Genomic DNA, 26,644 nt, shown 5'->3' with positions numbered 1-26,644 from the left:
CATGTAGAATGTTACATTGAATCTGGGAGTTTCCATAGCACTGACCGTCACAAAGGTGCTCTCTGTTGACCTCAGATGATGTACTGGACACCCAGGCTAAGAGCTGAACAAATAGACATCCAGCAGCTGTCATTTCACTGATCCTGACTCCTGCGGGGTACTCTGCTGCCTCCATGCACCCACAAAATCCTGCCTGCCTTCTAATTTGAAAACACTTTCTCAGATTGCATCCTCTCCCTCCACCATCAAAGCTTTCAACATCTGCCCACCATCCCCTGGAAAATCATCCCAGTCCCTTCAGAGGACAGGATCCTGAAAATTCTACTCAAGGGAAAAAGGAAGTCTGGATCTCAAAAACAAAATGCCTGATGTTCTCTTAACAGGTGACTTTCACTTGCTATAATCACATATTTTGCTGATGAGTTTATAACATCTCCCCCAAGGTGACACAAATTAATTAACCTATGAATAATTTGCCCCCCTTTTTTAGTACTGTTATAAAGTAGGTATTTAATACAATTTCAGTAGCTATTTCTTTCCAACTTTTGTTTACAAAGAATATCTGGAACCATTTCTGCTTCCTCTGAAAACTAATGAGCAGATACTTAGGAAAGAAAAAAATGCTCCCTGTACATCCATTTGTATAAACAAGTTTTTAGTCACCTTAATGGTTCTGATGGCAGTAATTAATGCAGTCACTTAAGGCGATCCTTTATTTAAAATACTTATTTCTATTCAAATTTACCACCATTCTAACATAGAGTCAAAACAATTTTCCTGTTTTGGAACCCATCTTAGTGTAAATACTCAAAGGAGATTATTGACTTCTTAACACACTGTTAATTCCCAGGTAGTTGAGATGCTGTTTGAGTTGGGAACTATGAAAGGAATAGTAGGGACAAGCACAGGATTTAGAAAGTTTCAATACCAATCCCATCTCTACTCTGATCTAACCCCTGACTTCTCTTCAAAGGTTCACTTACCTATTCGGCTGTAGCTTCCTTGGCCTTCTTTCTCTTCTGTGAACTGCTAAAGCCTTTTGCTAGCTAAGAAATTTTGTGGACATAATTCCCCCCTGCCTGGAATGTTGCACCCACTCTATCGCACATGGCTAAAGCATGTGTGGACTTACATATGTCCTCCCGAGAGAGGACTTTCATAACCATCTTCGTAAGTGTGTGCCAAATCATCCCTGCTGTGTGCCATCATGGTCCATTCATATCCTTCATGACATTTGTCAACACCCACACACATTTACACACACATTTGTTTATTATTTTTTTTTTTTGACTCAGAAAATTACTATAAGCAGTGAAGATTTGGGACGATTTCTATTTTATTAACCAATGTTACCAAATTGTTGAAGGAATAAACGTTGGTTACAATTTAAAAGATCATCATATAATTTTGCAAAGTATCAGTTGTTTAGAACAATAAGGAAGGAATCTGAAATTTTGCTCTTCAATATTTATTACCCATATCACAACAGTCAGCTCTCTTACACAGATTATCATCACTTCAGATTTATCCTGGCTCAGAAGACAGCCATGCATTCTAGCTCCAGGGAGAATGGGATTGAAAGCACAATTTGATATATAAATTAAAACCAACTAATTCCAATCTAAAATTGATCTCTAGTATCTGAAACAGCAAAGATGCCTAATATTCATGGAGTAATTCTCTGGAATTAAAAATCTGAAAACATTTTAAAATGGATATGTTCTGAGATAGATGTACAGAGTACAGTTCCACTATCAAATATGTAATAATGATTTTAGAAAATGAAAAGTTATTGTTGAATTCTCCTAAGATCATAAATCATTAACCTTTAGATTTTTAGTGTTGGAAAGGACTTTAAAGATTATTAGAGACAAAGCATGAGAAACCTCACTATAAATGTAAAATACTAAATGAATCATCATTTTTTTCCAGTCTTTGTGTAATTGTTATCACACACCCCAATCCAGCCAATTGTCATCTCTCACCAGTGTTATTTCCCATTGTCCTTTCACCATGAACTCTATTCTTACCACCTTGAAACAGTTTTCTACACCAGAGCCCGAGCCATCTTTTTAAAGAAAATCTGAACAGACTCCCCGTCTTCATGACTCTCTTAAGTGCATCATTGCACTTAAGTTAAAATCAAAACTCCATACCCTGTCTTAGACCCAAAATGACCTGGCTCAGGCAGCCTGTCCTCTGTGATCATCGCCTTGTGCTCATCCTGCCTAACTCTGTTGCAGGCACTCTGACCTCTCTGCTCCTGCTCCGACATGTTAACCAGTCTCCCACCTCAGAGCCTCACATTTGCCACTTCTTCTACTTGCATCATCCTTGTCCAGGTCTTTGGGTGACTCCTTTTCAATACTCAGTCCTATTTGGATACATGCAGAATCAACTCAAAGGTGTTTTTCCAGTTACCCAATCTAAAATAGCTCCCTCCCCTCCTTTCCCACTCATCCACTCCTTATTCCCTTAGGTTTGTAAACCACAAACTGAGTTTAGATTATTTAATTTCTTATTTGTTGTCTGTCTTCTTCACAGAACTCTAGCTCAAGAAAAGTAAGGACCTTGTCTGCTTGGTTTGCCACTGTGTCATGCTTTTAGAACTGCTCTCACGCAGAGTAAGCATTTGTGCATGCAGAGTCGCTTCAGTCGTGTCGCACTCTTTGTGACCCTATGGGCTGTAGCCCGCCAGGCTCCTCTGTCCATGGGGATTCTCCAGGCAAGAATACTGGAGTGGCTTGCCATGCCCATCTCCAGAGGATCTTCCTAACCCAGAGATCAAACTTGCCTCTTTCCATCTCCTGCATTAGCAGGCGGGTTCTTTACCGCTAGCACCACCTGAGAAGCCCAGCAAGCACTTAATAGATGTCTAAGAAAGGGAGAGCAGGAAAGGAGGTTGAAAACACATGAACGTGTGTACATGTGGGGGACGTCTGTGTGGAGAATTATCTCACCCGCTCTGTCCCCCCAGTCTCTCTACAAAGGAAAGACTCAGTCACCACTGTTTTCAAGGGGAAAGCGAGTGGGCTCACAGGATGAGGCAGTATTCTTCCTCACCACACAGAAAACACTGTAGTTGGCAGGACACGGTTTTATCTCTCATGTTACATGGGCTGCGTTGCTTAACGATTGACTCCCTCTTTGCTTTCTCTGTAATCAGACATCATGTTATCAAAGGACATATATACACATTTTACCTTTACTCCGAGGAGCAGTAATTATTAATGTCATTTTATTAATGACAAACAAAATTCTGCAAACCAGCTCAGTATCACCTATGATTTTAAAGAAATCTTTGAACCAACCTAAATCCATTCTGAGCAACTATTACAGAATATTGAAAGCTTACACTGCTCTCTCTGCCAGAGGCCAACAGTTTTCATGGATGATTTGATGCTGGGAGCTATCTGTCAAGTTTTAAATAACAGAAAAATATGCCTCTGCTTCCTGAGATGGAAAGTGACAGACAAGGAAGTTGCCATTTGCCCCCAGGTTTAAGGGAAATGAGAGAGAAATTGTTACAGTGACTTGGTGCTGTTGAGCAGATACGTCTAATCTCTGGAAAATAGGAAGCCTCGGGGGAGAATATAATAATATTGTCCTGCTTATTTTTGCCTCCTCCACAACAAACACTCAATTGTGATGCAGAGAAGCAGAACAGAAGCCCCAGTTAATCAAACCAAAGCGGCATGCCCAAAACTAAAAGGCAAATCCAGTCAAAGAAAACATCATAAAACAATGTACTGATTAGGACTGTAAGGATAGGAGGCAAAGTCATTACTTTTTACAAAACACTGAACTGGGTTTCATAAGTTAGACTGTTGAAAGTTATTTGTAACATCTGAATATAAAAGTAAAACATTATCCATTATAAAAAAATAGAACATGTTGAAAATTGTATAAAATTCTCAACATCTTACCACACAGATATAACCATTCTTAATATTTTAATATTTCCTTCCAATAGCTTATATTGAGAACATTTTCTAAAGCAATCAATATTCTCTGAAAGCACAGTATTTAATAATTCAACATTGTCCATTTACTATTATAATTTAATTAAGCATTCTCCATAGCTGCATTTTGGGATATCTTTCAATTGCTTTTATTTTTGTTATAGTCATGTATGTATGCATATCTGTAGGAAAAATATAGGAAGAAACACTGGGTATATAAATTTATTATTTGTTATAAAATTATAATTCAGTTTCATCCAATAACCTAATTCACTGTAATACTGGGAAAAATATCTGAGAGTATTTCAACTTTATAGGATTTAATAGAATTTCATAATTATATATATCATGATTTGTTTGGCCATTTGACTTTATTATTTCCTATTTTAAATAAAGGCTCTAGTAAACATTCTTATATATGAACCCTCAAATAATTATCTGTATATAACTTCTATTACGAAATATTTCAGCCATAAAAGCTGTCACATACACACGGCAATTCTTTCTGTGTGTGTATATGGTTGGGTGGATGGTTATGCAGATATTCATGTCTGTCCATTAGCTCTTATTTCCATTTTATTTTGTCCTCAATGAAGCATCACGCTTTGTCATTTTATTCACTGCTACATTCTAGAACACTACCTAGTAAAAGGTAGACATGCAGTTAAGATTTGTTGAAATAATCAGTTAATATTTGGGTGTTTTCTTATTTTAAGAGCTCTTTATTTAAACTTTCATAACATATTTCATAAATACTATCCTAATTTCATCATATACTTTATATTTTTATAAATATCCATTTTAAATTTTATTCTGTATATATAATCCAGTTTGGCATTTCCTCTTTGCTTTCATTCCTGGAAAATTCTTGGTCCACTACATTTCTTGTAGGTGGTGACTGCAGCCATGAAATTAAAAGACGCTTACTCCTTGGAAGGAAAGTTATGACCAACCTGGATAGCATATTCAAAAGCAGAGACATTACTTTGCCAACAAAGGTTCGTCTAGTCAAGGCTATGGTTTTTCCTGTGGTCATGTATGGATGTGAGAGTTGGACTGTAAAGAAGGCTGAGTGTCGAAGAATTGATGCTTTTGAACTGTGGTGTTGGAGAAGACTCTTGAGAGTCCCTTGGAATGCAAGGAGATCCAACCAGTCCATTGTGAAGGAGATTAGCCCTGGGATTTCTTTGGAAGGAATGATGCTGAAGCTGAAACTCCAGTACTTTGGCCACCTCATGCGAAGAGTTGAGTCATTGGAAAAGACTCTGATGCTGGGAGGGATTGGGGGCAGGAGGAGAAGGGGACGACAGAGGATGAGATGGCTGGATGGCATCACTGACTTGATGGACGTGAGTCTGAGTGAACTCCGGGAGTTGGTGATGGACAGGGAGACCTGGTGTGCTGCGATTCATGGGGTCGCAAAGAGTTGGACATGACTGAGCGACTGATCTGATCTGATTACATGTAACTCTTTATTTCATCAGTATTTTATTATAGTATGTTGTATGAAGAACCTACATTCCCCTTTTTTAAATTAGTCAATTTTCTAGCAACATTTCTTGAACAAAGTGAATTTATAATGTAAAATGTCCATCATTTCTATTCTCTTTTTTTTCAATTTATGAGTTCGTTTCTGGTCTGTTGATAATGTTTCTCTTCTCTCTATACCTGCATAAACACAATAGGTTTAATAATTGTACCATTATAACATATTTGATTTTACAATAAACTGGCCCTATTCTTCCCATATAGTTTATTCTTCCAAACCGCTTTGGGCTATTGTCATTCATGTATTCTTCAAAATATTCCTGGTATGTTTTTTATTTGATTGCATTATATTTATAAATGAAACTAGGAATTCTTGAGAAGTTTAAACTATCGAGTTTTCCTATGAAGAGAAAAATTATATTCCCATTTTATTTAAATATTAATTAATGCTATTTTATTTGGTAGTTCCCTTAGATTTATTTCAAGGTAATGTATATTTACATTAATATTACACATTGGATCTTTAGCTTATTTTTCCTAGCCATATATTCTGTTTATAGGCTTGAAAATGAAATTGCTTATAGTATCATTCTGTTGATTCTTGAATTTCTTCTGATTCTTGTGATGTTCACCATATTGATATCAATTTTCTTTTTTTATTCTTATTGTTAGGTAATGTTTATATATGTCAGCTCAGTTAATAGTAATAATAGTGAAAGAGTGACCTTGTTTTTCAAGGAAGATGAATCTAATGTTTAATTGCTGTGTCTAATATTGACCACTGATTTTTTCATTGTTAAGGAAGTTTTTCACCTTAATTAAAAAAATATTTTTTTAGGAATATAAATTGAGTCATATCTGATTTCTTTTCTATGATTTTTTTATCATGATTACTAAATATAATATTAAAATAAATTTAAATTGCTGAAATAAACCTTATGACATTATGGTAATTTTTATTATATGAGTATAATCCATTTGCAAGCATTTTATTTGGATTTTTTTTGCATATTTATTTATAAGTGACATTGAAAATAGCAGTTTCCCAAAGACAGTTGTGCCAAACATTAATGAGAGGTCAAAGGTACTTAGGGAGAGGAAAAGATTTTGTGATCCAAACATTTATGGAAAACGTTTTATTTTAAAATGTACATTATATTATTTTCTAATTTTTTCAGTTGAATTCTTAATTTAAAATACATATTTCTTGTTTAGTGTTGAACTCATCTAAGGTTCTGCAGATACCACTGAGTCCAGCTTTGGCTGGTTTTAAATACTTTTTATGTCTTGCTTTCTATATTCTAAATTTTCTTTCACTGAAACTTTTATTTCCTCTTTGACACTTGTTATTTATAAGAGTAGAATTACTTTTACTTTTTTTTTTAACATTTAAAAATGTTACTTTCCAACTGTTTATTTGTTCCAAAGCTTTAAAAAAAGTATCTTAGAGAGAAAGAGTAGGAAAGTAGCTTTTTGTGTTTTTTTTTTTTATTCCAATACTGTTTTTACATTGGTATTTTCCTATTTAACAATTCTTAGTTTTCAGTTCTGTACTATTTCTTTAAACAACATTTTTTCCCTTGACTTTCTTTATAATGTGTTTTCTCTTTTATTGATTCTCTACTATAACCCTTAGTGTTTTATCTCATTTCTAACTGTAAATTTTCTTATCATTTGGATAATTTCTAAGGTGTAACAGTAGAACAAATCTCATTTTGAAGACAGTCATGACCTCAGCCTATTAAAAGGTGTATGTTTGGCCTTTGTTTTTCTCTACAAATTGCTTCACAATGCTCCTGTTGAGATATTTGTGATTTCTCTGCCTTGACCACACAGAGGTTCCTCTCAGGCTTGTCTCTGCCCTATAATGGTTGGTGTGTGAGAGAGACTGAATGAATGCTTCTCTGTTTTTTCTATTAATCACACACAATCCACCTTAAGCCCTTTCTGGCTTCAGCAGCCACTGGATCTGGATTTAGCAGAGGGAGGTGGAGACACCCAAAGTGGGACTTCCCTTATCTTGGTGTCACGTTGTATCCTGAATTGCATAAAGTAGCTGGTAGGCAAACATAAACACATTTATAATTTCCATGGTGTGGTCTCTTGAAGTGGATGGACAGGACAGTGCTGTCAGACACTCACACACCGACTCTTGCTCTGTTGTAGCAGATGACCCGAGAATCACCATTTTGTACACATTCTTCACTTGATGAATAGAGTGGGTATGGCCATGGCGATGTGTATGGCCCTTCTGGCCTCTTTCCTGGCACTAATAGGAATGTTTGGGATGAGATATATTTAGGATGAGAAATAGCAGTTTTGCTAAATATCTGATCACTGCACTTCATCTATGAGAATTTCAAACAATGCACAAAATTGGGTGCAGCTCCCTATTCATTAGTTCTATGCTTTGTCCTCATTCCTAGCACTAGTGATGGCCCATCTGGGTTGGTGAATTAGAGTCAGGATCATCCTCACTTAGGCTTGGAGAGTCTGCCACTCGGACTATGATTATCAGAAACTCTTCAAGGAATATGATGATAGAAGTTTAGGAAATAAAAGGTAACTCTTTAAGAACCCTGGTTCGAAATCCAGCCCCGTATAATGTGTTATCTGGGAACCCTTGGGTAAATTTCGTAACATCTCTGTGCCTTTGTTTCCTCATCTTTAAAATGGGGATCATACTCATATCTACTTCACAGGGTTATTATGAAGACTAAATAAGTTAATATATGTGAGAAACCTAGTGCCTGGTATATTCTCAATTCTTTATAATGGTGTGCTTTTATTTTATGTCATGCCTCCCAGGTCCCAAAGCTGATGGCAGTTTTTAAATCATCTCCATTAACACTCACTTTTTTGAGTGTGGATTGGGAGATATGAATATAGTCACATATATAGAGTTTTCTCTAGGGCTTATGTCTTTTTATCCAGCTGTTTAGATTAGCAAAATACTATGATTTTGATAGTTAAAATCCACCAAGGAGGCTGCTACAAAAAATAGAACTAATTCTGTGAGAGAACTCAGTATCTCTATCTATACATAGAAATATGCTAATGCCAAAAAGTTGTTAATGCATATATGAGTATGTATAATATTGAAACACTGACAAAAGTCAAAGGTAGGTAAACATTTGAAACTCAATTAAATAATATATATGATAAATATTTAAAAATCTTTTTGAAAATATGAACGTGTTTCATCCATAGAATGGCTTGTATAACCATTAAAAATGTCATGTGTAAAGATAATTTACAAACTGAGGAAATTATTAGAGACCATATGTGAAATCAATAAATCAGGACAAAATATTTTAAATATTAGATGCCTTCAGTTTTTAAAATGACATATGGAATGTAGATATTCAATTAAAAATACTGGAAGGAAATATAATCAAATATTAATAGTGGCTACCTCCTGTGGTGTTTCTTTCTTCTTATATATTTTATGTGTAAGCATGTAACAATTTTTCTAATCAAAAGTTAAAATTCAACTTCATTAAAATGATTCATTTCTTATCAGATCTAAACCAATTACAATTATATTGATAGGTCAAATAAGAAAATAAAAATTCAAGTGATGTTAAAACTGTATGTATTGGGTTGGCCAAAAAGTTCATTGGGGTTTTTTGTTTGTTCCATCTTACATTTTGGCCAACCCAATAATAACCACTTCCAGGAATCAACTGAGTAATGTCTAAAATAAATTTTCAAAGTGGCCATACTAAAAGGTAGAACCATGGTGATAGTATAAACATCAGTGGTTGCTTAGGAGTGGGAAAGGAGGGAGGAATGAATAGGTATAGAACAGAGGATTTTCAGTGAAATCCTCTGTTTAATAAACATGATGATAGTGAATGTGTGTGTCTGACTTTTTGCCATCCTTTGGACTGTAGCCCACCGGGATCTTCAGTCCATGGGATTTTTCAGGCAAGAATACTGGAGTAGGTTGTCATTTTCTTCTCTAGGTGATCTTCCTGACCCAGGGACCAAACCTTGTCTCCTGTGTCTCCTGCATTTCAGGCAGATTCTTTACCCGCTGAGCCAGATAGTGAATATACGTCATTATATGTTTGTTGAAGCCCTTAGAATGTACAATACCAAGAGTGAACCATGATATAAACTATGAAGACTGCATGACTGTGATGTGTGCATGTAGGTTCTTCTGTTGTAAGCAATGTACTGCTCTGGTGGTTGATGAGGGGAAAGGCTATGAATTTGTGGGGACAGGAGGTATATGGGAAATCTCTGTACCTTCATCTCAGTTTTGCTGTGAACGAAAAGCTGCTCTGAAAAAATAAAAGGAAAAAAACAGCCAAAAAAAAAAAAAAAGAGTCATACTTATTGACCTAGCCATACAATTTCTTACAATGCGTAACAAAAACAATTATTTTTAATCAGTCAAGTTCACAAATATCCTTACTAGTCTTACAAAATTTTTAGTTATAGACTGCCTTCCCCTACGAAAAAATGCACATACTAACCTATGGACAAGCATTACTTACAATTATGAGTATATACAGACCTATGGCACTTGTTATGGACCTACAGTTTACTTCCAAAAGAAAGGAAGTATAATATATATTTTAATATTAATTGTAGAATTACTTATGGTAGTGAATGAATGGAGCAATTTAAATATCAAATAGTATAACAGAATATCTAAATAAGTCCTAATAGAACAAATTAAAATTCCTGTAGGCTTTAAATGTTTACAATGAATCACCATGGTTCAGTATGATATACTATTTTTAAGTTATAATAAACCATAGTAGGAAAATAAATCTGTGAAATATGCATATATATATATATATAGAAAATGAGAAGAAAATATGTAAAGACACTACTAATTTTGGTCTTAGCATAGTTGAATCCATGCCATATTATTTCCTTATTTTTCACAAATTCAGTAACATTATTTTTTAAAGTAAGAAAAGCAAAGAGAAATTTATTAGTTAAATATTTCTGTTGTATAAATGTTTGTGGGATCATGTGTCTGGCTCTTCTATTTAACTGGTGAAAAGACACCCAGTGATGCTTATTCAGTTTTTTTTTTTTTTTTTAAGCTGGAATGCATGGACACTGCAGGACAAATTACTTTTTAAAAAATAAAAATAATTTGCCATTTCTCATACTCTGTGCTATACAGTACTTTTCAGCTTTATTTGAATCCAAGGAAGACCACAACTCTTTATATCTGCATCAGACATTTTAATTTTCAAAATGTCTGCATCTGCCTCTGTGTCTGATTCAGTAGCTTCTTCTGTGTTTACCTTAAAATGTGGGAGCATGCAGTGAAAGGTGACAATGGGTGTTCATGGAAAATAAGGAGAGGTTAATAGATAACAACTCCTTTTTATAATTCTGCCCATTTAATTTCCATCTGATTTGTGGCAAATTTTCATGCGCTTTGTGTTAAGTTAGAAGAAATAGCAAAGTGGACATTTCAGTATTTTTAAATGTTCACATTTAAGTATATGTGCATTTAAATATACTAAAAGTGAAAGTGTTAGTCACTCAATTGTGTCCAACTCTTTGTGACCCCATAGATTGTAGCCCCCCCATTGACTGTAGCCCAGCAGGCTCCTCTGTCCATGGGATTCTACAGGCAAGAATACTGGAGTGGGTTGCCATTTCCTTCTCCAGGGGATCTTCTCAACCCAGGGATTGAACCCCAGTCTCCCACATTGCAGGCAGATTCTTTACCATCTGAGCCACAAGGGAATATACTAAATGGGTATAATTAATGCCCAAGAAAAGTTCTAAAACATCAAATGTTATTATGCAAAGAAGAGTATATTTATGGAGAATTATGAAAAAACCTTTTGATGCAAACTATTTAACCAATATTCCTCTGCATTATTTTAACCTTAGATTTGATTTTTACTCAGTATTTTATTTGAAACCTTTACAAATATTGTTACTGGTTTCTGTCCTGGTCAGTTGTTTAAAGCATGATTATTTTGTTTCACTTATTGTTCTCTTCTTTTATGGAATGGCTGAGTTTGTCTTTCTCCCTTAAAAAAATGGAAAATACTGCTGTAAAAACAAGTGGGTTGAAAATTTTGTTAACAATATTAGGAAAATTAAAGGGCCCTGGGTATGTCTGTATATGAAAAGATATTGGTTAAAGACATGAACCTTATTATCACATTTAAAATGTTCCTAGTTTATTCCCCCTAGTAACACAACTCAAAAGAACAAAGCTGTATTTTTTCTACAAAATCACATCAGTCTCATTTTAGCTGAAAAATTCCCTGTTTAATAAAAGAGAAGTGAGATAAGAGGAACATGCAGTAAGAATCTAACCTAAGGGAATCTAAGTGTCCAGCATCATCAAAGGCTGTTGAAAAGGGACAACAGAGAAATGGTAGTGAAAGATTTCCTCCACAGATGAAAACTTACGTGAAGTCAAAGATTATGATTGAATTGACTACTAAATTCATGTCTTCATTTTTAATAAGCAGTATGATTTATCTCCCTGGAAACAAAGTGCATGTAAAATGAAACTTTACTAGGATGTCAAGGGACATACAGCTTGTATTATTTCCCATAGCCTTCCTATCCCACACAGTGGTGGGCATAATTCGGAAATGTTTTCTTGGAAAAAGTCAAAGGAGACACATACATATGTGTTCCTTGAAACAAAATTATTACCACAGGCACAAAAAAGATCAGTTTTGGTAAATTTATTTTAAACAACTAAAAATATTCTGCTAAACATTTTGCATGTATTCTCTGTGTGACTTTCATTCTTTAAAATATGATTGGTCAAATATTAAGAAGGGAATTCATTTTTAATTTAGATTTAACGTATTCAACCATATCCTTGAAAAACTAAGAAAGAGCCAAGTAATTTCCTTTTAATTACCTTTAAAATATATACATTGGCTACTGGAAAATGTATAGTGATTATAAGGTAAGTTTTCCAGGCTCTTATTTCTTTCAGCTTGAACAAATGTGTCTATTCTCTAGACTTTTATTGGTAAAGACAAAATTCAAAAGCAGATTGTATAGAACAAAACTTAAAAGTTAATCACTGTTTTCTTGCTGTATTTCCTTGAAAAGACATCTGAGTTCAAGGTCTTCCCTGTCACAGGAGTTTGTAGTTTCACATACTTGGGTGACTTATGAATGAAAAAATCTAAGGAAAAGGGGTACAAAATTGAGTTTTAACACACTATGTGTACTGTGCTGTGTATATGTGATTATTTAAGCCCTTACATTTATTTCAGAAAGAAAATTATCAATGTAAAATGTTCCAAGGCTATGTGAGGGGTTTAGCAGAACTCTAAATACATTAAAAAACAAGTTAAAAAATGCTGGACTTTCCCCCTTCTTTTTCAGTTTTGTAAACAACTACATTGAATCCATATAACTTTAAAAACCAACAGAGTTTAAAGAGATATATATATATATATATTTTTTTTTTGTTTGTTTCAAGTTTTCAAAATTCTGTATTGTTTTATAAAATACTTAGGAATTCAGATGTTGAGATCTCAATGAAAAGATACAATTATAGATGGAAAAATTGATGCTACTCAGGTTGCTGTTGGAAGAGGAAATAGAGACTGATTTGTCACAAACACTGACTACAACCAACATTATGTGTGTAAACTCTGCATTTTTATGTTCTATTGTGTCCCCCAAAGACAGGATTATTTCCAACTATAATGTGAACATAAATTCTCTGAAATTCTCAAGAGAATTTATTCACTATTAATTGGAGAGTTTATGTTAAGAAGTTTGAGATGCAAATAATTAAAAATATCAGCAAATACCTTGTGTATCCAATGAGTGTGTGTCATGGCTTCTGTGAGAGGAGAACAGCTTCAAGGTCTCATGCTTTCTCTGTAGAACCCTTTGCTCTGGCTTCAGTAAAGGTTCACAGCTTACAGTTTCTTTTAAAAAAATCTGCAGCAAATTCGGACTTTAAATCTGGGGCAAATTTGATGTTCAGGCTTTGAAAGTCATGACTGAGCAACTTTCACTTGGCCATCCCTTCTTTATTACTTTGCATACACAAATTTACTTTAAAAACAACCACAAGAGATCCTATTTCTCCATGGAAATTAAATGGAACATTGTAAATGTCTTATTTACAAGTCAATATATGATTCCAATAATTTTGGAGTCTTACAGCCATGATCGCTCCAAAGGGTGGTGCTGTGAAAGTCGCTCAGTCATGTCCAACTCCTTGTGACCCTATGGACTGTACAGTCCACAGAGTTCTCCAGGCCAGAATACTGGAGTGGGTAGCTGTTCCCTTTTCCAGGGGATCTTCCCAATCCAGATGGCTACAATGGTAAGGGTTGTGTTGCTGCTGCTGCTGCTAAGTCACTTCAGTCGTGTCTGAATCTGTGTGACCCCATAGACGGCAGCCCGCCAGGCTCCGCCATCCCTGGGATTTTCCAGGCAAGAACACCGGAGTGGGTTGCCATTTCCTTCTCCAATGCATGAAAGTGAAAGGTGAAAGTGAAGTCGCTCAGTAGTGTCCGACTCTTAGCAACACCATGGACTGCAGCCTACCAGGCTTACTAGAAGACAAATAACGTAATGTGTGAGTTGGAATGACTGCCTAACATTCCAACCAGTTGGAAATTAAAGATGAGCTAGATCATCCTTCTCATTTGAAGATGGGATCATGGAGCTACTATTATGTATACATAAAGTAGAAGCTTTCACAATGTCATCTTCCAACATAAAGATTTTCTAATTCATTTTCAACAGTAAGAATTATTTGTTATCACAGCATTAATTCTTTCATAGGCAACAATACACGTGCAGTAAATACAGGTTTTTATGACTAAGTTATTAAAGTACTAGCAGCCAAGTATGTCTCGGTTCGGTCATCTCTACTAGTGTCTTCACTGGGTAATCAGCATTAACATGTAGCTTCCCCACAATCACTCTGCCCTCACCACAACTCTTCACTAGATACAGTGGGTACTACACATCAGAGATGCCTGTTTAGGCACATTTGAGGGAACTCAATAGTTAAAATTGTAAAAAATATATTTGAGCTTATACATTATAGGGAGAGTAATCATATATACCCATAGTTTAGTCTTCATTTCTAAGAGATAATCTAGCAGACATTTTCCTCCAGGGTCTTATGAATTTTTTCCAACTCAAGGAAATTTCTGTTTACCTAAGAGGAAGAACTAGAAAATGCCTGTGTTACCTAAACATTGCCAAGTTGGCTGATTTCTAAAGGTTTTTTTTTCATTGGCATTCCATGAGGCAATCACTTTAATGTTTGTCAATGAAACAAAAATAAAGCTACCAAAATAATCAAACACCTAAATGTAATATATGTATATTTTATACATACATATATGCTTATCTATGTATATATGTAGTCACAGTAGGGAACAGATTATTATGAGAGAACAATGTTGATCTTAAGGAGTGAATTTCTTCTTTTACCCTCGCTATTTCTTTAAAAGGGAAAGAAAGAATAAAAGAGAAAGAGATAAAGCTTATTTAAAGGCCTCATTTCCCATGACATTGGGATGCATTTAAAATTGAGAACAGCCCAGAAACGTTGTGCTGGTCTTTCTTGGATGAAGACTGAATTTATGTAGACCAAAATACAGACATAGTCTAGACATGCCATCATTTAATAACACTGTACTGAATCTATACAATTGAATAATAATTTAAAAAGTACTCTTTATATATAAAATGTTTCCTGGATACCAAAAGCTCAAATAAAAACCCCACCCCTCCTGCTGTGTTCCTAGGTATATTATGTACTCAGTTGGGAAATGTTTCATAGCACTTGTCTAAGGGAAATATTTTCTGGTTTACAGGGTTGGAATTAGAGGAATCACCATTTCCGCCCCCTCACTCAGGGAGTCATGGTTTCCTGTAGCACCATACTGCAAGGTAAGTGTGAGTGACTGCTGCATACATCAAGTGTATTCTGGTGGACAGCTGGTTGCTGATAGCCTTAGAAGCCCCACCCAAGTCGTACCTGTCAGTTAGTCCAAAAGCCAGTGGTCATTCTCTGGAAATCTGCCTGGCCCTTCTGTTCTCTGTTTGGTAGGTCTGCTATGTTATGATCAAAACAAGTTTATTGTGGAGTCCTGAAAAACTGCACCATTTCTCCTCTAGAGGACTTGGCTATTGATACTTGGAGATAATGTAAATCATTGGGGATTTTATCCATCTACAAATATTTAGTCCTTCACCCATAGCAAGGTAGATATTGGACAAGAGTGTAAACCATAGAACACTTAATGTACACAACAAAACTAGAGAAAATTTAGATGCCAATTCTCCAACATAATTTCCACTATTTCTCATTAGCAAAAAATTGTTCATATATTTTAAACAACAGCATTCTATAGAAGTCACTGGCAAATCAGAATAACATACACTTTATATAAAATAAGACAGGAAATGATTCAGAGTGAAAAAGTAATAAGTAACATTCATTCTCCAATAAATAATGAATTGCAACTTACTCAATTACCAAATCTCCAAATATCTACCCTCATAACAAATACAGGGAAAATGAAGCAAAGTCAAAAGTGTCTTGTAGAAATAGACACTTCTGTGTAGGCATGTGAGCTTGAAAGACAGGGTACCGACGTCTCCAGATGTTGGCCACATTAGATCAGCTTCGAGAATCTTGATGCTTATCAGCACTTGTCTGCTGGAGCCCAAAGAGGTGCTTTTTGAGTCTGAAAGCTTTTCATCGGAGAGTTTCATATTCCAAAAGGAGATAATGGTCACCTTCAGTGGTCATTTAATAATTGCTCTTACTGGAGGATTTCTGTCTCCACTCTCAATTTTGATATAACTGTATCTCTAAACTTTACATCGGGCTGCTGGTGGACATGCCTGATGTTCATACCCTTTAGAACGCACGAGGCTATTTATAATCACAGAATACATGGTTCTACTTTAACTAAATAAGGGTTGGATCAGGACTTAAGTTTGATTGACAACATTTGATCTTCTTAAATGATATATTAACTTCATACAGAACATACAACCTCCTAATTAGGTAGATTCTGTATGAATTCATTTAGATATGCAACAGGTAACATTTTAGTGAAAAACCCAAGACAAGCTTGACTTCAACAGACTTGAGAAGACTTCCAATGAGTTTGATAATTGTGAAAAATTTAAATATAATAACACATTGGGTATGCAAATTATGGGGTTTTAATATACCTGTTAATTAAGACCATCTTTTTCAAAATTTCCCCAAAGATGATACTTCTAAATGAGAAGTTAGATAATTGAGATATTAAAAATGTATAATAATCTTTTGAGTCTAACAGTATTACCTCTATTTTCAAAATAACCAATGACTACCACAAAGCATTTTGTTAAATATAAAATGTGTTTCTACCAAAATGTTTTCAACATTTGAGACTTGAGTTTCCAGTAAACAGTGTTAAGAACACAATGTTCTTTATTTTCCCTGTATGACATTATGTCTATTATCAAAGAATATTCTCAAAGAGCAATTTGCAATGTATTTCAAGGAGAAACAGCTTAATCCTAAATAAGAATTTTATATCTTCAATATTTGATTCAGAAAGAGTTACATTCCTTTTCAAGGGAATGTACATCTTCCACAAAGAAATTTTAATCAAAGTTTTCCCAGACTTCAGTAAAAGAAATATTTTATATACTTTCAAATACTGTGCCTTTTTATTTAAAACAGTGTAAACATAACAACTCAACACCACCGATAATTGGAAAAAGACTGGTTATGTGAACACTAATTTCCTTGATTGCCCCATGAAAAGAAGGGTAAATAAAACAGACAAATCTTCAGGAGAAGTTTCAGTTCACCTTAGCAGTGGTAAAAATATTGCTTTATTCCAAATGAACATACAGCACAATTTACTGTTCTTTGGGGGACTTCCTTTGAACTGAATAGGCTGGGCTTTGTGACTTCAACAATTTATTCTTTCCATATTAACCACAGAAGCCAATGTCTTGGTCCACACATGGTAGACTCTATAAAATAAATAGTAATGGGGATGATGAGAAAGCAAAGGGTAACCATCAATTTGATCATTGGCTTGTATAAATAATTTAAGTACGCATGACTCAGAATAAGTACACATCCCCAATTTTCCTTGTGATACTGATATCATTAATGAGCCAATAGTTGTTCTCCTCAAAAAGATTCACATCAGAAAATGGTCTAGACATTGTCAAGAGTTTTGTAGGACCCCACCATGCAAGTGACCTTGATTTACTAACTGAACTTTCTACTTAATGGAAAAAATTTAAAGTGAACAGATCTACGAGGGAAATTTTTTTTTCTTCTGAATATTAGATTCCCTGATGTTTCAGAACAAATTTTTAGCAAGCTGAATACACACACACATGCACACACATACGCACAATGAACATATGTGCATACAGCATACCGGTGCTCAAGTGAGCAGGCCCCCACATACACACACACACACACACACACACACACACACACACACACACACACCGAGAAATGCTCCTTTGGAGCCCCTAAACAATCTCAAAGAAAAACATTTCTATTAGCATGATTTTAGTGACACGACATTTGTGATGTTTTTGTCTCTTTTTCTATAGTAATTTCCTACCTCCCTCTGAGATTCTGTGCCTTCAAATTTTGGAGGAAGCTGGCACATAAGAGCGGCTAAGAGTGCCCCGTGATGCCCTCTATCTTCTGTTCCTCTCCTTCCAGAGTCTTTGTGCCATTCTTCAAAAAGTAAGTAGAAAACATTACATTGGTTGACATGACATAACCTGTGATGAGGCTGTCGAGTGGATAGAGATTTAGGGTTTGGGATTGGCAAGCCACATGGCAAGGGCCACCCGCTCACTGGCACGTCCGCCCTCAGCATACATCTCTTCTCTCTGAAACTGGGTAATTGCCAGCACTTTTTATGAGGCCACTGGCACTGTGGGGCTGAGGGTCTGAGTTGCCCACATCTACTAAGAGCCAAAGAGGACAGTGTTGGGACTAACTGAAATTGTATTCAGAATTCTACCCAAAAGCTTTAGTTGTAAGCTTTATCCCTCCTGAAACGTTTCTTTCCCTTTAAAAAAATATTTTGTTAAAAAACACTATGATATGAGGGCGATAGACTATTTGGTTTCTTCTAAGTAGATGCTCTTAAATTAATGCATATAAATAATTTGTATTTAATCTCCTCTCTTTCCTGTTGAGCAAAGCATAGAATGCACAGATTTCTACATCTCGAGTCACTTGGTCAATGCAGGGTCTCTTTGTATTTCATTTCTTAAGACAAATTGTGCCTCTCGTTCTGATTTGGCTGTGGGACTCAGGGGAAGAAAGGCTGTGTTTTCACTCGCACTGTCCTCCGTCTCTACGCTGGCCAGTTCGTAGTCTTCTGACCGCCTGGCATCAGTCAGAATTCGAATCTGCTCCTGGACAGTTTCTAGCAATATTTTCACTTCTTGTTGTTCTGCTATAAGACAATCGCTGACTGGAATACTCACATTGACAATATCAGCAGAGTAGGAGTTTTTGCACCATTTGATGCTTTTGACTTCAGAAATCCCTGGCATTTGCATGCAGGTTTCCTCTAGACCCACTGAAGGGATGATGGGCACAGAACTGGCCCTTGGGGATGAATATCCCATCAGGTCCTTCTGCTCCAAACTATTAAAATAGGAGTTTGTCTCTCTTGAAGGCAGTTGCATATTTATTGATGCATTTTGTTGGGTTGTTAAACCATTGGCTGAGTACCTGAAAAAGAAACAAAGTGTAACATATTCTGCTCCCTGCCCAACAATATTCAGTCAACAAAGCACTTTCCACATGCATCATCTCACTGACTTCTCACAGCAACCCCATGAGACGGATACTATGTTCCCAGTTAAACAGAGAAGTAAACTGAAGCTCATATAGGTGAAGTGACTTGCCCAAGGTCACACAGAAAATAAGTGACAGACTGAGACTCAAACCCAGATCTTCTTACTTTAAGTCCAGGGATCTTTCAACACACCACAGCTGTATAGGCAGGTGGGATATAGTCTTCCTGACCTCTATCCTAGAATACAAAGTAAATGGGGATTGAGCAGGTAAGAGTGTGGCCCTTCCATAGTGACAAACAGGAAACCCATAATGGCATTACTCCAACTCCATCAACCTGACCACCCTCTCAGCCCTGGTTTAGTCCAGTAGACTCCTTGTGGCCACCCTAGGTGGAGGCAGTCAGGAAGCCCACTCTTCAGCATCAAAATACTACAGTCCTAAGTTTCTCTGCTTCACACTGACTTTAGGGAGACCAAGTCCAGTTTCCAGTGGACTCTGTTCTATAGGACCCCCCTTCCTGCCAGTTTATAGAGCCTAAAAGATGGGATGAGAGGCATACAATTCCCCTGTCTGCCCAAGAAGAACATGCGGGAAGTTCCATGGGGCCTCAATCAAGCTAATAATGTTCCTCACATGGTTTCGGGAGCCAAGTAAGGTAGTTTATGGGTGCGTGACAATGGCTTGTCCAGAATGCCATCATGACATTCCAAGTCATTTAATATGCCAGAATCTAGCTGGTCCCCTTCTTGGTTATTCAGAGCTGGTGAATTATCCATTGCTTCTGAACTCTCTAAAGCCAAAGATTGGAGCTGAGATATGGTAGATTCACAGAAATGAACAGTAGTATTTATCCTATTTCTCAATTATTTTTACTTAATCTTAACCTTAAATTAAAATTTAAGCATAATCTAAACATATTCACCCTCAGGATAATAAATCTCATTCCCTTTGTCTTACATTATAATGTAAATAAAAATCATGTTTATACACGGAAAGAATAATTGCAATGAAGTGTGTTGCATACTAAATAGAAGCCTTCATTGTAAAGACAAGATCGGAGAAATTTAGAGCTCTGTCTTTCTGCCAGACAGCATAAAAAGATGAGGAATGGCTTTAGGTTGCAGTTCCATCCTCTCTCACTGTGCCCAACATGGAGATGGCAATCAATAAATTTTGATGGAATGGACACAGGACTACATGACCAGATCTCCAAGGTAAACACTCTCTTAATATCCTAGTTAACACAACAAGAGCTACCATTCACACACAGCTTTCAAAAGGCACTTTCACCTCTAATTATTGATTTATAACACTGTGTGGTTTATTATTATTACCATATAATGGATGAAAAAACTGGACTAAGGAATACCCAAATGACTTGCCCCAAATTATACTCTTGGTAAGCAGCAGAGAAAGCAGTTAAACCTATGTTGTCTTATTTTGTTACTGCTGTGGCTAAGTCACGTCAGTCGTGTCCAATTCTGTGTGACCCCACAGATGACAGCCCACCAGGTTCCCCCATCCCTGGGATTCTCCAGGCAAGAACACTGGAGTGGGTTGCCATTGCCTTCTCCAGTGCAGGAAAGTGAAAAGTGAAAGTGAAGTCACTCAGTCGTGTCTGACTCTTCACGACCCCATGGACTGCAGCCTACCAGGCTCCTCCGTTCATGAGTGGGCATCTCAAGGTGCATCCCAGCCTTTTTTGGGATGTAAAATCTTTACTTGCACAAACTATATAGGCCCATAGAAGGAAATTGCCTAGGGGATCTTATTCCTTTCTCCTTAGTGTTATATCACTGAAAATCTGAACCTAAAGTTTCTGATCAATGAATCAATTTCAACAAGAAGGAAGGTGCCAACTTTAAGGGTTCTGTGTTCTTTTCTTAGCACCATCAATGTGTATGAAGGTAGAGAATGTCTGCTGTCAGATTCACCAATGGCACAGGGCCAAGAAATTTTATTAGGATAAAATCATCTTTCACATGGATATCATCAGAGTATATCCATGAGTAGAATCTAACAGGTTGAAAAGGAGTGGTGACAGATGCCAATTCTTAATACCTGGATCTGAACATATTTGTAAAAATGATGGCTAAAGGTGTAAATATCTTATAGGATTTAGTCAACTGACACTTTAACAAGTCTACAATGTGACATGACTAAGAAGTAATCAAAGGCAATTCAAGCCAGACTTGGAGCTGTCTTCTAATATGCTTGCGGGCTGCCCTGGGTGGCTCAGTGGTAAAGAATCCTCCTGCCAATGCAGGAGACCTGGGTTCCATCCCTGAGTCAGGAAGATCCCCTGGAGAAGGAAATGGCAACCCACTCCAGTATTATTGCATGGAAAATCCCATGGACAGAGGAGCCTGGCAGGCTATAGTCCATGGAGTCACGAAGAGTTGAATATGACTTAGTGACTAAAGAGCATCTGATAGATGAGAAAGGAACTGCAGTTGACTTCTGCATCATCTCACAAGCCAGGTATGGGTCACACGCTGGCAACAACTAAATCTAAAATGCTGCCCTAACATGAAGGTGTACTTTAAACTATTAGAACTCTCCAAAAATGTGACTTTGTTTTGGATCAGAAAAGATTTCAATTTCCACCACCATTACATGCTCTGGAGTCTTAGACAAACACGGAAGCCTCACTTTAATTCTCTCACTGATTAAAGCTGCCAGGTTGTAATGCTGACCTGGGGGCTGCTCTGAGGACTCGCTGAAGTGATGCCTCTGCATGAATCAGTAGAGGCACACTGGTGGTCCTCCCTTTCTTCCTAGAGTTGCTGCGAGTGTTCTACCACTGGTCTTTGAGTAGGAGGTGGCACTACTCTCCAGAAGTTTAAGTTAAATTTCTAGATGTGATTCTTGATTAGAAGATACTCAGAATTCTGCATTCCATCATAGTCAGTGACTGTCACATTCTATCCATAAGCACATCATTCATTGACTCTAAACTACCAGTTTGGATTGCCTTTCTTCCGATGATCCCTCGGCAAAGTAAGCGCATGTGCCATTTCCTTTGTAGCTATGTGAACAAAGCCTCCTTTTAAAGAGGGAAGATTTCAACAATTAGTCATTTTGTTTGATTCCCAAGGGTCAGGCTAAGAAATATGTGTTTCCCCAGAGGACTCTAGAACCCAGTTCTTGGTGCATATGGCATTAGAATGAACAGAGTAAATTGAAGGAATCTCATTTTTCCCTCTGGAGCCATACGATTAGAGATTCCACATGTATACATTGCCATTCATGACTGAGATTTTTCTTCACGTTCCTTTCCTGGTTTCGTGGTTTACTGAGTCAGAAAGGCTGGTTGTTCAATGGTTCTTTTACATGGGATATCTCATCTTTGGGTTCACCATTGAAATTATTTTATCTTTCATGCATTCATCTCTAAACTTCCTGAAGAATAACTGAATATAAGTTTGTGAAGTTGCTATTTAAGTGAGATGGATGATGAGTATGTTTCAGATCCCTTCTACTTTGAAGGTAGCAGTCTCTTGTGATTCTCGCTCTTTCCGTTTAGTATATGAATCCATCAGTTTGATTGGCCTGACATAACGCAGTTCAGAGCTTTGTGAGCCACTAGCCATAGTCGACACCAAGCCACTGATCAGGGGAAAGGCTCTTGAAGAAACTCCTTTCCACCTGACTCCCTCCTCAGGCTTCACCAAGTCAGACACTGGGTTCAAGCTGGGCTGAAGTTAGTGCCAAGGACAGACATCATATACACTGCAGTCTAAGTAGCAGACAGTGCCCATGTGCTTCAGGAGCAAGCAGCAGATGGCTGACGGCGCTTATAAACTCATTCACTCCCCCTCCAGGCAAGGGCCAGATTTGAAGAAGGCTTTTAGCTGTGAAATTCTATTACCAATTCCATTTCCAGTCTGGTGAGATGGTCAGTCCCCCAGGAGTGGGAAATAGCCGTTCTCAAGAACTGAGAATGAGATTGCTCCTTGAGATTCATTGTGCTGAGCACACAGTGACTTAGAGTCATCATTTATCAACACTGGGTGCATATCACATTGGAAAATGCATGTGGCCAGCCAATTGAAGAGAATATTCCAAACCCAATGACCGTTGAACCAACACAAAACCTCCACCAGGCAGGATAAGTGTTAAGTCCCCCAGGAGTTAAAAAGCAAAACAGTGCCTGAACATGCCCTGGAAATCTCTGGGCCCTTGGAGATTTGTGTATGTTTGGTTCAACACTATGCCTGTCACAGAGCAGCCTCTTACTGGTACATTTGGAATGATAGCCATGGTAGTGCCCAGCAGAGGAAAGAAAGCATGGACTGGGTTCTCTGTTCACTCACAACATCTCTGAGCTTGATTTCACCTCATTCCTTCTCACTCTAACATTCATCCCGGGGCAGTGGGGAGAGGGTTGGGGGGAATACCTAAGTAACAGACGTTATTAGTGACTGAAGAAGAAAAATAATTATGAAACATAATTAACTATAGGCTAATGCAAGCCCCTTTTCCAGCCATGAGGCAAATAGAGATGCAAACTGCTTCCTGAAACTTGTATTATGTATTTTGGACAACTTAGCTATTATGTTGAATCTGTAAATCTTACCCCAGACCTGTATCGATATATTTTACAGTACAATTGGAATTGCTTCACAATTACAAAATTGAGACACAGGCTATTTATTTCTTATCTTCTAGTCGTCCTACAGAAATCTGTTGCTGAGATTTGTCAGACACGGCACTGTTGCATGTGTATCTTGCCCAGAGGGAAAGACAAAGTTAAGGATCTGGGACCTCAAACCTGCTTTGACTTTCAACTTGCTACAGACTGGGTAGAAAAATCACCCAGACCAAAGAAATGTAGCCTGGCTTATTCAGAGAGAGAGAAGAAAACTGGATGCAACAGGAAACAGGCTCGAGTGAGGGAATGGATTCTTAGACTTTCTGAAGTAAACCCTGATTGCATTGCTCTTGAAATTAGTAGTAATACTTTAATTGTTCCCATGGCAATAAATACAAGTACCCCTTCTCTGCTTACTATGTGTCAGGCACAAGCTCTTGACACATGTAATTTCTTTTTAATCTGCCTGACAATCCTCAGGATGGCTGGTACTATATTGTTCAATTTATAGACTAGAAAACATAAGCTTAAATGATAAAACTTTCTCAAATTCAAACAAGGAGTAATCCAGCTTGTCAGTTTTGATAAGGGCAGCCATCTTTGGTTGGATAGCTTATGTCAGTTAGGTAAGTGGTGTCTAAAATTCACTCTCCACTCCACTCACCATTCTATGAGCCCCATGCAGGTCCATGCCCACTCACAGGAAGGGGCACTTTTTGCACCGCAAGGATGGGCAACAGCCACTGAGTCCCAAGCCCAGTTTTCCACCCCTGCACTGTGAGTGAAACTAGAGATCTGAGTTCAGCTAGTCGTGCCTTGACAACATGCTGTCAGCATTGGCTGAGGCACGTTCAAGAATGCTCTATGGAGCAGATGCTACTTCTGTATTACCGGTAACTGCTTATGGTATTTTCCACAATAGTCATTAGAGAATTAAGTCCTTTTCTCCCCCCCAAACCTAAGGATGAAGGAATACTTTTGTCCTCCTAAGAAATCCCTAGTTTTTAAAGTCAAAGACACATTCCCAGTTATTTTAGAAACTTCACTAAAACATAGTCTAGATATCTATATACTTCTTAATGTTATGTTTCTTTTCCATCTAACATTTCCCAAATATCTACTTCCATTTTATCTATTCTTTATAGTTTATCTATTCTTTTGTGGAACAAAGATGGAAGCAAGCATAAATAGCCAATTAGTGATGGAAATCAGTGAATAAAACCCCAAGGAACATTAAAGATTCTAGCATTCACCCGCCCTAAATTCCATTGCTCTTAAGACCTACCCTTGGCAAGGTATCGTATCCTGGTCTGGGATCTTTGATTCCTCCAGTTGCTGATATGCTGGTCCCACGAGTCCACCCAGCCTACTTCGGGGTGATGGGGGTGTCCTTCTGAAGGCATTCCTATGGAGCATACCACTCCTTTGCCCTGGACTGCAGCAAGAGGAGAGGGTCCTGCTGGTGGAAAGAAAACCAACAAATAAGTTGATCATAGTCATTTCCTCACAGGTGGCTGCTCAGATTCTTCAAGCACTATATTTGCACCCCAGATCCTCAGAGTTCTAGGGCAGGTTCCATCCATGTCTGCAGGATATCGGCTAGGAGGGATCAAAAGGTGCTGAATCTAGTTTATCTTTGGACAGACTAAGAAGAAGAGATGTTCAGTTCCTCTGTTTCTGGCATTCCCATCTGGAGCTTAAAGAATGCTCCAGCTCCTGATTCCCATCCTCCCTCGTCATCCATGCTCCAGCAGGGCCTCTAATAGAAATAAAAGTGGTCTTGTTATTAAACGGTGACAAGAACTAAACCCAAGAAGCCTTAAGGGGAAAATGTCAATGGTGTTAGTGGTAGAACAAACAAGCCTTATTTTAATTGCCGTTGTTTCCTTAAAATATATGTTATTTACTTTTCCAGTTCACAATCTCAAATGTTCATAAATCCTGAGAACCTAAATTATTTTTCTTTTGAGGCTTCCTTTTCCTAACATTTTTATTGAATGAAAGATTATTTAAATTATATAGTGTTTTACAATTTTCAAAAGAGTCACACATGACTTTATATACTCCCATATCAACCCTTTGAGTTTGCTTTTAATAAATGTCTGATCATATATTTCATTTGATTTATACATCCAAACAGCCAAATAACCATATGTTATCAGATGCCATCAAGGGGCAAATAGCATACATGAGATATACCTCAGGTAAGATCCCTACATAGATTATAGTAAATAAAGAACTAGACTCTCTACAGGAATCACTTACTACTTTGCCACATTACTAATTCCATCCATATCTATTCCTCTTTCCACGCCACTGAATTTTCCCTACTACCGTGTGAAGTGTAAGAACTCTGTTCCTGTATAAACATTCCTTGAGATTCCTGTAAGATAGTTTAGAATGTTTGTGTTACATTCTCATTTAACTTTGAAAATAGCAATAAAACCATGCACAGAGCAAAAACATTTTCAAAATTTCAATATGCCATCAAGTTCTAAAGGAACCATTCCCCCAAAGGAACTTTACCCATATTACTACATTATATGGAGTTCCATAACTTTTCCCCCTACCAACATTACTGGTATTTCAACTTAATAAATACAAAACCTCTCCTATGTTATTAATATTTAGGGTCATGATTTGAAAACCTGACATATGAGTGCTAGTAGCCACCTTCCTGGGTTTGGCTAGGGAAAGCGACCACACTTTAGAACTTCATATTTGTCAAGCCTATCCCTAACTTCCTGAGTTTGTGCAAATACCAGATTTTACCTAACATGGTTATTACAATTTCATTCTTCA

At 37.1% G+C, this 26,644-nt stretch overlaps 1 protein-coding gene and 1 long non-coding RNA gene across 5 annotated transcripts in view; one reads left to right on the top strand and one right to left on the bottom strand.

The window, feature by feature from the left end:
* Positions 1 to 26,423, top strand: part of LOC129621420 (uncharacterized) — a 185,164-nt gene extending 158,741 nt beyond the window's left edge. Inside the window, exons 2-4 of the long non-coding RNA XR_008699348.1 lie at positions 15,266 to 15,341; positions 18,036 to 18,174; positions 23,920 to 26,423. This is a non-coding gene — a long non-coding RNA (uncharacterized LOC129621420). The remainder of the gene's footprint in view (positions 1 to 15,265; positions 15,342 to 18,035; positions 18,175 to 23,919) is intronic.
* Positions 18,338 to 26,644, bottom strand: part of NRG3 (neuregulin 3) — a 1,228,440-nt gene continuing 1,220,133 nt past the window's right edge. For 2 of the 4 annotated variants that reach the window (XM_055537834.1, XM_055537829.1), the window contains exons 8-9: positions 25,128 to 25,298; positions 18,338 to 19,179 (exon numbers count right to left, since the gene is read on the bottom strand). In XM_055537834.1, coding sequence (XP_055393809.1) covers positions 18,672 to 19,179; positions 25,128 to 25,298 — 679 coding nt within the window. In that variant the 3' untranslated portion in view covers positions 18,338 to 18,671. Of the gene's footprint in view, positions 19,180 to 19,411; positions 19,484 to 25,127; positions 25,302 to 26,644 lie in introns of all 4 variants that reach the window. The other 2 variants (XM_055537827.1, XM_055537844.1) reach the window with 2 other exon arrangements.

The sequence above is a fragment of the Bubalus kerabau genome, chromosome 1 (assembly GCF_029407905.1).
Source record: "Bubalus kerabau isolate K-KA32 ecotype Philippines breed swamp buffalo chromosome 1, PCC_UOA_SB_1v2, whole genome shotgun sequence".
NCBI lineage: Eukaryota > Metazoa > Chordata > Mammalia > Artiodactyla > Bovidae > Bubalus > Bubalus kerabau.
The sequence above is the reverse complement of the archived record's forward strand: the minus strand, read 5'-3'. Positions and strand labels throughout refer to the sequence as shown.